The sequence below is a fragment of the Micromys minutus genome (genome assembly GCF_963924665.1).
Source record: "Micromys minutus genome assembly, chromosome: 1".
NCBI lineage: Eukaryota > Metazoa > Chordata > Mammalia > Rodentia > Muridae > Micromys > Micromys minutus.
In genome coordinates this window covers 26,077,418-26,093,570 of record NC_137969.1, presented here as the reverse complement: position 1 = coordinate 26,093,570, position 16,153 = coordinate 26,077,418, and the positions used below count along the sequence as shown (strand labels likewise).

The 16,153-nt window shown below is 40.9% G+C and overlaps 1 protein-coding gene across 1 annotated transcript in view; it reads left to right on the top strand.

Moving 5' to 3' along the window:
- The window catches only part of HTT (huntingtin), a 138,582-nt gene that overhangs the window by 28,524 nt on the left and 93,905 nt on the right, over positions 1-16,153 (top strand). The window contains exons 4-10 of the mRNA XM_080932563.1: positions 761-820; positions 1,398-1,477; positions 7,722-7,860; positions 10,735-10,876; positions 11,507-11,685; positions 13,594-13,798; positions 14,904-14,951. Of these exons, the coding sequence (XP_080788689.1) occupies positions 761-820; positions 1,398-1,477; positions 7,722-7,860; positions 10,735-10,876; positions 11,507-11,685; positions 13,594-13,798; positions 14,904-14,951 (853 nt within the window). The remainder of the gene's footprint in view (positions 1-760; positions 821-1,397; positions 1,478-7,721; positions 7,861-10,734; positions 10,877-11,506; positions 11,686-13,593; positions 13,799-14,903; positions 14,952-16,153) is intronic.

Genomic DNA, 16,153 nt, shown 5'->3' with positions numbered 1-16,153 from the left:
GCATGCAGGCAGACATGGTGCTGGAGAGGTAGAATAAAGTTCTGTATCCACACTGGCAACAGGAAGAAAGCGTGGCCATGGCCCTGTCTCGAGCATCTGAAACCTCAAAGCCCACCCCCAGTGACACACTTCCTCTAGCAAGGCCACACCTCATAATAGCACCATTCCCTATGGGCCTGTGGGGCTGGTTTTAGTCAACCATCATATCTTATTTCTGAGTTAGCTCCAAAGTAATCAGAGAAGGTCAAGAAATGAGCTCTGAGGATTGTAAGACTTCCTAGCTGACACTGAGACCTAGGTGGGTCAGGGAGTGGAGGCTGTGAGTATCCTCATCCTTTGGAAGTTTAGAACTTCACAAAAGATGATTCTGTGTTATATGCTCCCTGTCAGAGAGAAGGGCTCAGACCCTAGAAGTACAGCCCATATCCTGCTTACTTAAAGGCTGTCACCTGAGCTGTCCGGGTGAACTAGTGAAGACTGAATGTTCACTATGAAAGCTTTAGGGTTAATTTTTATTTGATTATTATAAATGTTAAATTATTTTTCTTCTGTTTTTATCCTAATCAAGACCTGTATTTAGAATATTTTGTAATTTTTATATTCATTTACTTTTCTCTTAACATATAGCTTCTTATTTAATTGTCGCTATGTTACTTTTTCTTAAAATTTGAAATTTTGGTTGTAATTTTGCATTATGGGTAGAATTTAGAGCTATAGGTAGAATGTATTTCTATAGCAAGTTTCTTCTATTTCTTTTCAGGCTTTGATGGATTCTAATCTTCCAAGGCTACAGTTAGAACTCTATAAGGAAATTAAAAAGGTGAGTTTTTCTCTGCATTGAGAAGATGATACTGTTTTACTGTTGAGTACTCTCTGAGATTTTTATCTTGCAAGTCATTAAATAAAACTGCTAGAAGGAAGTGCCATTTGGTGAAGCGGACTTCAGTTTTCTTTAAAAATGTACTCTTTATTTTTACTAATTGAAATAGGAATTTAAAGCACTAACTTAACTTTTTAAAAGATTTGTTTTTTATATGGGTGTGTGTTTTGCCTGCATGTGTATTTCTGCACCATGTCTGTGCAATGCCTGTTGAGGCCCTCTGCAAGAGCGGCACCCTGAGCTATCTCTCTAGCTCTTGGCAACTTTCTTTCATTTATTAAAACTATATTTTTATAATTGAAGCCCTCTGGACCTTAAAAATCTTTGCGTTTTTAAATTCAAAGTAGTTTCCATCTATTTTACTCTGTTAATTTGGGTTTTCTCTGATTAAATTAACAGAGAAAGAGAATGTTTAATTCTCCAAGAGAGGATGCAAGCAGCTCCAATACAGTAGACCTAGCTGTAGAAAGAGCATGTGACTCTTAAATGTAACACATCACTTGTTAACCCCACTTAGAATGGTGCTCCTCGGAGTCTGCGTGCAGCCCTATGGAGGTTTGCTGAGCTGGCTCACCTGGTTCGACCTCAGAAGTGCAGGTAAGTTGTACCTTTCTTTGTATTATTCTAAAGATTTGTTTGGTAAATGGCTAGTCCCACTTGTCCTATATGTTCCAGTGCACATGTCTACCTGTGAGAGATCATACTTGTCCACTCTAAGTTGTCTATCTGTGTCCCTTCTGGTTTCTGTCAGCATTTCTTTCTTATATTTCTTTTCAGAGACCCATCTCTATTAGGAATAATCTCATATCCTCTATTAATGTGATTCTTTCTTGTTCCATCATTCCCTAAAGATTTGAGGATGTGTTTCCAGCGTAACATGGTCTCACCTTCCTATTCTGTGCTTCATTTCCAGCACAAATATGGTATGCACTCAATGCATTGGTTAAGGAGTGCTCACCAGATGACTGAGAACTGTCCCTGAGCTCTTCAGAAGCTAGCACAGCAATCACTGAAAAAGAAGTGTTCGTGTAGCACTTGGGTTGGAGAAGTAAATGAACTGTGCATAAAGTTTGAACTTGATGATCGTCCTTGGTGTTGAATCCAGGGCCTCAGGCGCGCTAGGCAATTGCTTTACTACTGAGTCTCATTGTCAGCCCATTCAAGCTTTGTGGCTTGAGTCACAAAACAGGGCTGTAGTTGTATCAGTCCTTTCCCTTACTCCTTGGCTGGTAAAATGTCCTGCTAATGTCTCAAAGACCCTTGACTCTGTCCTTGAGAAATATAGTACAGTGCTCTAAATTGTCACACTAACACAACAATGATGTGTTCAAGTTAGGCTGAGTTTCAGTAAGAATTTTATGTGGCCACAGAGATGTAATCATTAAGGAAGTTTCTTTTATAGAACCTTTCCTTTTGCTCCACTGATACATTTATTTTTGTGTTGTGTTTGGTGCTAAGACTAGGGATGCTTAAGTGTGCACCTTGCCACATTTCTAGCTCAAGTGGCTTTTCTTTGAAAACTTTCATATGATTGAGGCAATACATTCCAGGTTTACAACATCAGACACAATAGCTGTTCAAAAGTGTGACTGTCCTAATGGGGCCCTTCGTTAAACCCTCTTCATTATTTCCTAGTGCTGTTTAGATAAAATCTAGACTTCTCACTCAAGGCAAGAGACAGTTTAGCCTCTGCTGACCCTTTCCTGTCTCATCACTTCAGAGATGCTCTGTTAACTCATTGGTCCAATGTTAGATCTTCAAACACACTGGTTTTATTTCCTCATGATAGCTTGATTGAAAAATAATCACCTCCTTATGAAGGGAATGTAGTCTTTAATCTTCTAAATTGTAGCAGATGTCTGCCTGACAAAGATGGCTGTAGTATCCGTAGGCCTACTTGCTGCATAAGAGGGCCTTGGCCCCACTATAGCAGGCACCCCAGTGCCAGCTGAGTCTCTTTTTTCTTTTTTCTCAGTCCTACTTTATGCACGTTTTTCTCTCTAAGATAAGGAACGGGTTGTTGTTTGAAGGCCTCATTTAATTTGTCAACTCACCCCCCTACCCCCTGTCCTGAGATTGTGCAGCTTTCCTGGGGAACCTAAAAGAAACTTGTGTTGATTTCTAATAAAAAGGAGCTGACTTACAAAACAAAAGTTTCATCAAGTCTGGTTGCCAAATTAATGGGTTTATTTGGCTTATATACAAAGGCATAGACAACTCATAAGCAGCCATGCCTTTGAAGCTTCACCTCCACTCAGTTTACCTTTTCCATGCCTCAGTCCTTCTAAGGTTATGTATTCCTATAGCACAAAGAAATGAGGATTGGAATCATGGGGTCTTATGACATTCTCTTCTTCTCTCCAAAAGGGAATGGTGCCATCCCATAGATCTAGACATCTACAAGTGTTATACAAGTACCTGTATATAGGGAGGTCAGGGTATCTGTCATTCCTGGGTATAATTTTTCAGCTTGCTTTTTGAGACAGAGTTGTTCACTGTCTTGAGATCTGCTGATGAGGCTTGGTTGACTGGCCCTAAACCTCAGAGATTTACTTGATTCTGCTTCCCTAGAGCTAGGATTACAAGTGAGCACCACTGTGTCTGGGTTTTTATAATGTGGAAGCTAGGGGATTGAACTCATCCTGTGCTTGCTGCATGAGCTATCTCCTTTGTTCCTTGCAGTTTTTGTTTTTAACATAGTATTTTTTCAATCTATTTTGCAATTTAAATTATATTTTAATAATTGTTATAATTTGTGGCAAATATTTATCTTTAATCTTTTTTTACAATCCAGTCATTATCTCCCCCCCATTCACCTTCCTCCTTCCCCACAATTCCTCAACCCATTCCGCCTTCCATTCCCAACACCCCCCTTACCCCCATTTGCCACCAGGCCTCCCCACTCAATGGGGCCTCAAGTCTCTGCAGGGATAGGTGTGTCTTCTCTCACTGAACCCAGACCAGGCAGTCCTTTGCTCTATATGTATTGGGGACCTCAGAGCAGCGTGTGTATTCTGCCTGGTTGGTGGCTCAGTGTCTTGAGAAATCTCAGGTGTCCGGGTTAGTTGAGACTGCTGTTCTTTCTTTAGGGTTGCTCTCCTTTTCAGCTTTTTCCAGCCTTTTCCTAATTCAACCACAGGGATCCCCAGCTTCAGTCCAGTGGATGGGTGTAAGTATCTACATCTGTCTCAGTCACCTGCTTGTTGGGCCTCTCAGTGGATCACCAAGCTAGGCTCCTATCTGTAAGCACACCATAGCATTAGTAATAGTGTCAAGCCTTGGAGTCTCTCACCTCCCAGGTCTCAGGTACTTTCTAGAGCCCCCCCCCCCAAAGGTTGCATATTTCCATTTATTCTGCTGGCCCTCAGGGCTTCTCTTCTGTCTTCTCCCACCCCCATACCTGATTATGTTCCCCTTTTCCTGCTCCCCTTCCCCCTGAGGTCCCTCCTCCATCTGTCTTCCATGCTTTTTTTTCTTCTCCCTCCCAAGTGGGATTGAAGCATCCTCATTTGGACCCTCTGCTTGTTTACCTTCTTTAATTTTGTGGATTGTATTCTAGGTATTCTGTACATCTTTTAAAGCTAATATTCACTTATTAGTGAGTACATACCATGCATGTCCTTTGTGGTCTGAGTTACCTCACTCAGAATATTTTCTACTTCCATCCATTTGCCTGTAAAACTCATGATGTCCTCATTCTTAATAGCTTAATAGTTTTTCACTGTGTAAATGAACCACATTTTCTATATTCATGCTTCCATTGTGGGACATCTGGGTTGTTTCTAGCTTTTGGCTATCGCAGATAAGACTGATATGAACATAGTGGAGCACATGCCCCTGTGGTATGGTGGGGAGTCTTTTGGATAAATGCCCAAGAGTGGTATAGCTGGGTCTTCTGTAGATCTATGTGCAGTTTTCTGAGGAACCTCCAAATTGATTTCCAGAGTGGTTGTATCAGTTTGCAATACTCAATGGAGGAGTGTTCCTCATTCTCCACATCCTCACCAATATGTGCTGCCACCTGAGTTTTTGATCTTAGATAAAAAAATTCCTCTGGTCACATAATAAAACACTAAATGCACAGAACAAAGAAAGAATATCAAAAGCTGTAAGGGGAAAAGGCCAAGTAACATATGAAGGCAGTCCTATCAGAATTATACTAGACTTCTCAACAGAAACCCTAAAAGCCTTGACAGAGGTTATGCAAACTCTAAGAGAACACAAATGCCAGCCTAGGCTACTATACTCTTCAAAACTCTCAATCATCACAGATAGAGAAACCAAAATATTCCATGACAAAATTTAAACAATATCTATCTACCAATCTAGTCCCACAGAGGATTCTAGAAGAAAAACTTCAACACAAAGAGGGTACCAATACCACAGCAAAAGCAAGAAATGTATCATCTCACAACAAAAGCAAAAGGAGAGAATCACATACACATAATACCACCTATAACAACAAGCATTAACATGAACTATCAATCATTTGTCTTTAATATCTCTCAATATCAATGGACTCAATTCATCAATAAAAGACATAAGCTGGGCTGGAGAGATGGTTCAGTGGTTAAAAGCACTAATTGCTCTTCCTGAGGTCCTGAGTTTAATTCCAGCAACCACAACCATTTTTAACTGGATCTGATACCCTCTTCTGGTGTGTCTGAAGACAGCTTCAGTGTACTCATGTAACTCAAATAAATAAATCTTTAAAAAAAAGAAAAAAAAGACTTAAGTTAACAGACTGGATACGCAAGCCAGATACAACATTTTGCTGCATACAAGAAACACACCTCAATGACAAAGACAGGCACCACCTCAGAGTAAAAAGTTAGAAAACAGTCTTCCAAGAAATTGGTCCCAAGAAATAAGCAAGCTATCTGATATCCAGTAAAATAGACTTTCAACCAAAATTTATCAAGTGACATAGGGAAGGACATTTCATATTCATCAAAGGAAAAAATTCACCAAGATGTTCTCAATTCTGAACATCTATGCCTCAAATGAAAGAACACCCATATTTGTAAAAGAAATATTACTAAAGCTTAGAGCACACATTGAACCTCTCACAATAATAGTGGGAGACTTCAACCCCACTCTAACCAATGGACACATCATTGGAATAGAAACTAAACAGAGTCATAGTGAAACTAATAGAGGCTATGAATCAAATAGATTTAATAGATATATACAGAACATTTCACCCTAAAACAAAAAATACCTTCCTCTTAGCACCTCATGGTACCTTCTCCAAAATTCAACATATAATTAGTCACAAAACAAGCCTCAACAGATACAAGAAGATTGAAATAATCCCATGCATCCTATCAGATCACCAAAGCTAGACTTCAATAACAACAAAAACAACAAAAAGCTTGCATACCCATGGAAACTGACCACCTCTCTACTCAATGATAACTTGGTGCAATAGTTTAAACATGTTTGCCCCAGGGAGTGGCACTATTTGAAGGTGTGGCCTTGGAGTAGGTGTGTCACTTTAGATGTGGGCTTAAGACTCTCATCCTAGCTGCCTGAAAGTCAGTATTCTGCTAGCAGCGTTCAGAAAATGTAGAACTCTCAGCTCTGCCTGTACTATGTCTGCCTGCATGCTGCCATGTTCCTGCCTTGATAATAATGGACTGAACCTCTGAACCTGTAAGCCAGCCCCAATTAAATGTTATCCTTTACCAGAGTTGCCTTAGTCATGGTGTATGTTCACAGCAGTAAAACCCTAAGACCCTTGGTCAGGGAAGAAATAAAGAAAGAAATTAAAGACTTTCTGTAATTCAATGAAAATTATGACACAGCATACCCAAACTTATGGGACATAATAAAAGCTGTGCTAAGAGGATAATTTATATAGCCTTTAGTGCCCTTGTAAAGAAATTGGAGAGATTCTACATTAGCAACTTAACAGCACACCTGAAAGTCTTATAACAAATAGAAGGAAACACACCCAAGAGGAGTAGGTGGTAGGAGATATTCAAACTCAGAGCTGAAATCAACCAAATAGAAACAAAAGAGAATGATGCAAAAAATCAACAAAACCAAAAGCTGGTTCTTTGAGAAAATCAAGGAGATAGTTAAACCCCTAGCCAAAGTAACTATAGGGCATAGAAACAATATACAAATTAACAAAATCAGAAATGAAAGGGGAGACATAGCAACAGACACTGAGGAAATTAAAAAAAAAACACATTAGATCCTATTACACAAGCCTATACGCAACAAAACTGGAAGATCTAGGTGAAATGGATGCCCATATCCCCCAAGGAAATAGAAGAAACCTCCCATTATAAACCTCCCAACCAAAAAAGGGCAGGGCCAGATGGCTTTAGTGCAGAATTCTACCAGACCTTTAAAGGAGAGGTAATACCAGCACTTGGCAAACACTATTTAAACCCAACCTTTAAAATTGCATTTTATTTGTCTGTGTGTCTCCTCTGTGTGTGTGTCATGCCATATGGGTGAGGATAACTTATAGTTAATTCTTTCCTTCCTCTATGTGGGTCCCAGGGATCAAACTTGGGTCTTCAGGCTTACCAGCAGGTGCCTTTACCCACAAAGCAATCTTGCTTGTCCCTACTAACTTTATTTTATTTTATTTTTTTATTTTTCTACTAACTTCTGAATGCTCTTTGTAACTAACTCATGGGAGAGATGAAGGACAATTGAACTTGAATCCGCATTTATGCCTCCTGTGCTTATAGCTGAGCATTGTGGTCTCTATTGAGGACCAATTCACCTGTAAAAATGGGTTTTCCCTGATAGGGAACAATGAGCTTATGTTTCTTAGCAGAGTAGACCTAAAGAATGTTGCATGTTCCTCTTGCATATACAGGCCTTATCTGGTGAATCTTCTTCCATGCCTGACTCGAACAAGCAAAAGACCGGAGGAGTCGGTTCAGGAGACTTTGGCTGCAGCTGTTCCTAAAATTATGGCTTCTTTTGGCAATTTTGCAAATGACAATGAAATTAAGGTATGGTTTTTGCCTCTTGGCTTGAGACTTGTGGGGCTTAGGACTTCTGGAAGGAAAGTCATTTGAGATTGCTTCTGGAGTCTTGTTGGCTTCACCTAGAGGCATCTCAAGAGCTTTGTTTCACTTCTGCTTTCTTTTCATGGGGTAAATTGTTGAGGAAGATAGTTTTTAGATGCAAATTCAAAAGCATTTCCCCCTGGAGTGGGTGGGTTTTGGTGGGCCAGCTGAGGAAAGAGACTTTGTAGGAAAGAGTGAAGAGTGATGGACCTTGTGGGGGTGGACTCCCTAAAGCCAGCAGGACCTCCCCTTGGTTTACAGAGCCCAGAAAGCAAGGCATCATTACACAATCAGTGGGTTGCAAGATTCTTGGCTTTGTTTTTTATCTTTTTGAAAAAAGTGTTTATTTTTAAAGTATTTATTTTATATGTATCAGTGTTTTGTCAATGGACTGTGTACATGCCTAGTGTTCTCAGAAAAGGGTGTTGGATATCCTAGAACTAAAGTTATAGATGATTGTGAGCCACCACGTGGGTGCTATGAGCTGAACCTCTGGAACAGCAGCCAGTTCTTTTAACCCCTGAGCCAACTCTCCAGCTTCTACCTTTTCTCATTGTCTATTTGTGTAAGTGTGTGTGTGTGTGTGTGTGTGTGTGTGTGTGTGTGTGTTTGTGTGCGTGCGTGCAGGCTAGAAGAGGGTGCTAGTGTCCTTCTCTATCACCTCTCTTTTTGAGGTTGAGTTTCCCAGGAACCTGAGGTTTCACATGTTCACATGTTGTTTTTCTCTGAGCTACAGTGGCTTTCTGTTAATATTAATGTGATGCTTAAAAAGATGTTTTTGTAGAGTTTGGAATGAGGATGGGAAATGATCTGTCAGAGGAGTTAGTGTAACTCAGTTGTCCTGATTGTTGAGGGAGCTGCTGCTGCTGCTGCTGTCATTGTTACTCCTCCCTCCTTGGAGTGGTGGACGCTCCTGGTGGTTGCAGAAATGAGCACTGTGCAATGCCGTCAGGAGTCTGTGGTAACTGCTGTCGGAACCCAGAGACCAGTAGGCACACACATAGTGGTTCTGGATCTTTGTTACAGATGTCAGGAGTAAGGTAACACTCTCTTTTCCTTTCTTTTTAAAAATAGTTACTAAGTACTTCCTTCACTTAAGGAAGAGCTATTCATTCTTCCCCATCCATGTATCATTTCCACCTTTTCCTGCTTAGCTGGATTCTGTGTCAGAGGCAAGCACAATAATGATTACTTTGCTGGATTTGGATTTTTAAATTTGACATTTGTTTTATAACTATAGAAGAGGTGAACTTGGCTCTAGCTCTTGTATCTTTTTACAGTAGTACTCTCTGTATTGAATGTACTTTAATATGTCTAAGTCAATAGTGATGGCTGCATAATATGATTTTCTAACACCCTTTTGTCTTCTAACCCTAATAGTTATTGGTTGTTTCTGACATCTCAAGCAGCAGTGCCATTTCTTGCTCATTAGATAGCTTATTTGTCTATTTCCTCTGGCAGTTATCATCCATATCCTTCTCAGTATGGCTGGTGAGTCCCGAATTTGTCAGCTCGATCATCCTGGAGACTTCTTTACCACACTCTCCTCTTTCTAACTGCTGTCTTTCTGGTTTTTTTTTTTTGAGACCAGAACTGGGAGATCCTGTCTACACCAAGAAGCAGGAAACTCGAGGAGTTAGATCTGTGGGATAAAGAGGGACTCCTTATAAGGAGGCTACAGTGGACAAAGAGTGTATCTGGAGAGATGGATTAAAGGCTGGGGGTCCTGGGTCGTGCTGAGAATCGGAATCTATCTCCATAGGATGGAGTCAGAGTAGGACACTTGCAAGCAGGCTGCCATAAGGCTGGGGGTGAGATAGGAGAGATGGTAATAGAAGACAGGAAGTAGGATGAAAATGGCTTACCTGAGTCTCAGCCCTGTACGGTCACTCGGGCCTCAGATAAAGCCTCTCTAGGTCAACAGACTGAAATGAAGGAATGGGGATGGGCTAGAAGGGCAGGCTGAGAGGCTCCTCCACAAGGGATAAAGCTGAGTTTCCCTTTTCACAATTCTTATATGCGTGTTTGTGTGTTTGCTGCTATTAATACATCTACTGGTCTGGGTATCACTTTTGGTCATTGTTGGGGTGTGTGTGTATGTGTGTGTGTGTGTGTGTGTGTGTGTGTGTGTGTGTGTGTGTGTGATAGCAGCAGCAGCAGCAGCAGCAGCAACCATATAAGATAGAGACACACGTAATCAATTGCAGCTACCAGTGAATGTATCATCGATGGCCATGGAACTGACAATGACAGTATGGTAGTTCTACTGTGTAATGTGCTGTGAAGTTAACAGTTATTTAGGCTAAGTGTGGGAATAGTGAATAAAGGAGGGACATAGGTAAATGAAAGAAAGACAAGAGAAATGAGGTTAAATGAGTGAAAGGAGAAAGCAGAGGGGTCTAGAAGAACATTATGGGCTTATTCTGGAGGTCACTAAGAGTATCTTGTCTGTGACTTCCTAGAAGGTGGTACATGGTGTACTCTTCACAGAGGTGTTTCTTCAGGAGATCCTTACACCAGATTATCCCTGTATTTGTCTATGCCTTTTCCTTATTTTTGTCAAGTATTTAAAAAATTTTATTTCATATAGTGTTACTACTACCTCTGTCCTTAAATACCATGAAGCCTATAGACAGACTGTCATTCATAGTGGGTAAGTTCTGGGGATGAACTTAGGCCATCAACCTTGGCTACAAATGCCTTTACCATTTGAAATATCACACAGCCTTCCCAAATGACAATTTGGAATTCTGTGAAATGTGTCATAAAGTCTACAGGAGCTTCGGCTTTTCTCTCCTTGGTTTTGTTTGTTCTCAGGTTCTATTGAAAGCTTTCATAGCAAATCTGAAGTCAAGCTCTCCCACTGTGCGGCGGACAGCAGCCGGCTCAGCAGTGAGCATCTGCCAGCATTCTAGGAGAACACAGTACTTCTACAACTGGCTTCTGAATGTGCTCCTAGGTAAGAGAGAAAGGGCCCACTGGCCCAGTCTTAGCATCTGCTCAATCTTTTAAACCGTACTAACCCTTGGCATCGGGATTAGACCATTGGCAGCTGCTGACTGCTAAATGTGAATTCTACAGGGATGCTGCAAGCTCACAAGTGGTCTTGGAGACCTTTTAGCTGCAGCTGTGCCCTCAGGACACCCAGCTGGTATATAACCTCACCAACATTCCTAGCCTTCTGTATTAGAGGCCTGAGGCTATGCATACTTTAATGCTCTGTGGGCACTCTAGGGAAACTGACATTCTCTCCCCCACACCCTCCCCCTTTTTTCCTGCTGTCAAAATTAACACAAGTAAATCTTACTGGAGTGAGCATGTGGACATTTGATACAACCATCTGAATTCCAAATCCAGGTCCAATTCCTATAAGGTCCTGCCAAGGTAAGAACATGTCTTATGCTGCAAGGCTGCTCCTTGATCTGGGCATGCACAGTCTGTGTTTCACACACAGTCTTGCTTATGTCCCCGCTTCCCCTTTACTGCTAGGCTTACAACAGGGCACTCCTGTAGGTCTCCTTTTATACCAATTGCACTGTGTTCTCTGAGCAGTAGACTGGCTGTTGAGCCCCTTCGGTTGCCTTTGCAGGTCTGCTGGTTCCTGTGGAGGAAGAACACTCCACTCTCCTGATCCTCGGTGTGTTGCTCACATTGAGGTGTCTAGTGCCCTTGCTCCAGCAGCAGGTCAAGGACACAAGTTTAAAAGGCAGCTTTGGGGTGACACGGAAAGAAATGGAAGTCTCTCCTTCTGCAGAGCAGCTTGTCCAGGTAAGTGTGAGTAGTGATAAGTGTGGGACATGTGCTCCTTGGAAGCAGCATTGTTTCTGGAAGTGTTGGTACAGAAAGAAGGGAGCTGGGTGGTGGTGTGCTCTCCCTTGCTCCTGAAGAGTCAGGAGATGTATCTCCACAGGCCCAGTATGACCACACAAGTTTTCCACAAAGGGCCAGAGAGTATTAAGCTTTGCATATCCAGCCATATTCACTGAAAACTCCCTAGTATTATAGTTTGAAAACTATAGATAGGGCTGGAGAGATGGCTCCATGGTTAAGAGCCCTGACTGCTCTTCTTCCAGAGGTCCTGAGTTCAATTCCCAGCAACCACATGGTGGCTCACAACCATCTGTAATGAGATCCGATGCCCTCTTCTGCTGTGTCTGAAGACAGTCACAGTGTACCCACATACATTAAACAAACAAACAAATAAATAAATCTTAAAAAAAAAAAAGAAAAGAACAAGAGAAAACCACAGATAGCTCATAACTGTGGCCATATTTGAGTGATACTTCCTCCACAGAAGCAGGCAGAGAATCAAGGCACAGTATTGTATGCCTGTGACCCCAGTACTTGGGATGCCAAGAGAGAGAGAGAAGTACAAGTTCAGCACATGCCTGGCCTATGTAGGAATTCCAAGCTATCTGTAGCTACATGACCAAATCTCAAAAAAGCCAAAATGGGGAATAGAAAGCAAGTATAAAGACAGACGTGACTGCGGCTAGCAGTTTGGCCGTCAGGATTTAGGGCATGCATATGCACACAGGTTGCATAGGAAGAGCTAAAGCCAAGCTTCAAAGCAGCTTCTTAGGAGGCTTTCATTCTTTTTTTATTCTACATCAACCTTTAAAAAAGAAAACATGCTTCTTTTCTTCTTCCTTTTGTTAAATCGTGATTGGTGTTTGGCCTGCACATATGTCTGTTTTGAGGTCGTTGGATCTACTGGAACTTGATTTACAGACAGTTGTGAACTGCCATGTTGGTGCTGGGAATTGAACGTGGGTCTTTTGTAAGAGCAGCCAATGCTCTTAACTGTTGCTCCATCTCCTGCCTTTGTTTTTCTTTTATATTACCAACTAATGCTAGGGTTTGCAAACTTTGCAAAGTAAAAAATATAGAGTACTCATGAAGTATTAATATAGTGATTTTATATGTACGGTCAAAATTGTCCAGGATATATTTATATTGCAAAATTATATGTTATCTGAAATCATTATTTAAACTTGAGGGCTTTCCCCCTGCTGGTAACTTTAAAGAAAAAAAACCTAACAAACTCATTGTTTTAGTATGGTATAGTACTAAAAGATACCAAAGGATCTTGATTGACATCCTTAACATTTGTGGCTCTTCCTGTCATTCCGAGCTGTGTTGCTGATAGTTAGAAGTCCCCACTCGCCTCCACAGCAGTGTCCTTTGGAATTATTTTCTTTCCTGTTAATCAGTTTTGGGAAATGAAATTCCCGAGTTTGCTTATTGGTGTTCTAGAGGAAGTGCCTTATGCATTTCCAAGGAGTTAATATAAATGAAAACACTCATGGGAGTTGAGAAACTAGCACAGACAATAATGACCATACTTTAGAAGTAACAGGTCTTTACAGGGAAAAATTAAGGCACAGGTTTGCTGACAAAGGCCAGTGAAAACAGTGAAATCTGGGATGCTTATGTTTTTATTAGAATTTTAAGATTTATTTATTTATATTATGTGTGTGCCATATCTGCATGTACACCTGCATGCCAGAAGAGGACATCAGATTCCATCTCAGATGGTTGTGAGACACCATGTGGTTGCTGGGAATTGAACTCAGAACCTTTGGAAGAGCAGCCAGTACTCTTAGCCGCTGAGCCATCTCTCCAGCCCTGGGATGCATTTTAAACATGACTGAAGACCTGTATTTCTGTTCCTAGGTTTATGAACTGACTTTGCATCACACGCAGCACCAAGACCACAATGTGGTGACAGGGGCACTGGAGCTCCTGCAGCAGCTCTTCCGTACCCCTCCACCTGAGCTGCTGCAAGCACTGACCACACCAGGGGGTCTTGGGCAGCTCACTCTGGTTCAAGAGGAGGCCAGGGGTCGAGGCCGCAGCGGGAGCATTGTGGAACTTTTAGGTGCGTTCTCAGCAAGGTGGTCGTCTAAACATTGTGAATTAAGGCATGTTTTCTTCTGTTGCTTTATGGGGCTGTGCTATGCTGACCTATCCATGCCTAAATTCCTTGCCCAATCTTACAATGTAGGCCTCTTTCTGCTTTTGCAAATAAATCTATAGTTTAGAAAGCTAGATGACAGAATGAGGTCGCACACCTTTAAAGCCTGGTCTCCTGACTTTCTGGCTTGTCACCTCCATTTCCTGTGCAGTGAAATAGAAATATTAGGTAGTTTCCAGTACTCTCATGTTTGATTATCAGGCATAAATAGATTTTTATGTTTTTTTGGGGGGGGATATATGTTCTTTTTCTGCTTGGATCCTGACTTTAGAGAACCCTTTCTATTCCTGATCCTCCCTAATCTGGTCTCTGTTCTTGATGCTCAAAAAGTTTGAACTATAGATTAGGCAGTGGCAGCCTGCCCTGTCTGACATGAGCTACTCTTGGATGGAGGGACAGATAGGAATCTGGGCATGCCAGCCTCTAGTGGTGACCTGGTATTTAGCAGGTTTTGACAAATTCTGCTGACCCTGGCATGTTATGGCTTGCCACAGCATATACCTTGAGGACCCAGACTTATTGTAGCTATAAATTAGAGACGGTCTGCCTGGGAAATATTATTGTGGCCTTTTGTGCTTAAAAGCTTACCTGGACTATGAGCAGAAAATGTCTGTTGTCCTTGTCGTTAAAGAATTATTATTTTCGTGGAAAGCATATCATGCCCACTGAACAGAAATGTACATCTCTAGTAACTGTCTCCAGTGAGAGCTTGTGTCTGGCCTCTGGTTGTCCAAATTATGTGAAATCTTATAGCTTTAGTTTGGCTTTTAAAGCAGAATTTATATGAGCTTTTTTGACATTTTAGTCATATCTTTAAAAATGCATATTTGAACATGAGTGTGATTTTCACCTTTAAGTGTGACACTGTGGTATTTAAACATGTCCTATGGAAATATGTCCACATTCCCCGTTTAGGATTTGAGTCAAGCTTTTTGAGGATTTTTTAATTTCTTGCAGATTTGAGCAGCTTGTTACCTTACTTTCTTCTGTTACTTTCTGTGATTTACAGCTGGAGGGGGTTCCTCATGCAGCCCTATTCTCTCAAGAAAGCAAAAAGGTGATTATTTCAAACTCCGATTTGTGTTGAGTTGAACTGCTGCTTCTGTGTTTGCACAATGCATTAGATTCTGCTTGTATTTCCTCCCAGGAGTGTAAGTGTATGAATACTGCTGGAATCCAAAAATTTCTGCCATTTAAAAATTGTTTATATTACAGTTGTTTATCATAATTTTTAATGTCTGAGGTCAAAGGTCAGCAACTTTTCTATGAGGGACCAGAGAGCAAATATTTTAAACTTTGGGGTTATAGGCTCTTGCAGCTGTTTACCTGCCATGTGACTGCTGAAGAACAATGATGTAATATATAAACTGCTGGGTCAGCTCTCCTCCGAAATCTTACAGAGAGTGCACTACTATACTTGATAAAACTAACTAATGTACTTTTTTAAAAAAAGACTTATTTATTTATTTAATATATGTGAGTACACTGTAGCTGTCTTCAGACACACCAGAAGAGGGCATCAGATCTCAGTACAGATGGTTGTGAGCCACCATGTGGTTGCTGGGAATTGAACTCAGGACCTCTGGAAGAGCAGTCAGTGCCCTTAACTGCTGAGCCATTTTTTCAATCCTAACCTCCCTTCTTAATGAATTTTATTAGTAGGCATATTAGATAGTTTACTTTGTTTGTTTCTTTATTTTGTTCACACCTATTTATCAATTTTCAGCCATATTTAACTAATTGCATATGTGTTTTCTGGCCTATTTTTATTCCAGAGTTCCTGATAGGACCTGATAGTTTTAATACTTGGTCACTTTGCAGCAGCTGCAATTTCATTTTATATTATGAATTTCCATGGAAAAGAATTGCTGTCATTTCTAGTTTTAAAATCTTAAAAGATGAATTTGTTTTCTGTGTCATAATATGAACAGTTAAAAACTTAAAAGCACAGTATTACTTGTCATATTAAATGAGGGTCTGTGTGTGTTTTAAGTTTGAGACAGGGCCTATCACTGTGTAGTGTGAGCTGGCCTTGAACTTAATTTCTCTCTGCCTGTGCTTCCCACTTGCTGGGATGTACCACACACGTCACTTTTGAATAAGTTCTTCACAAGAATAATATTCTAGTCTCCACTGAATTAAGAGAACATTTACTTGAAGAATTTGGGAGCTAAATTTCACCTGGAGGCTGAAGCAGAAGTCTTTTGGGCTACTGGGAAGACCTTGCCTCTTACAGCGGAATGTCTGATCTATTGTCAT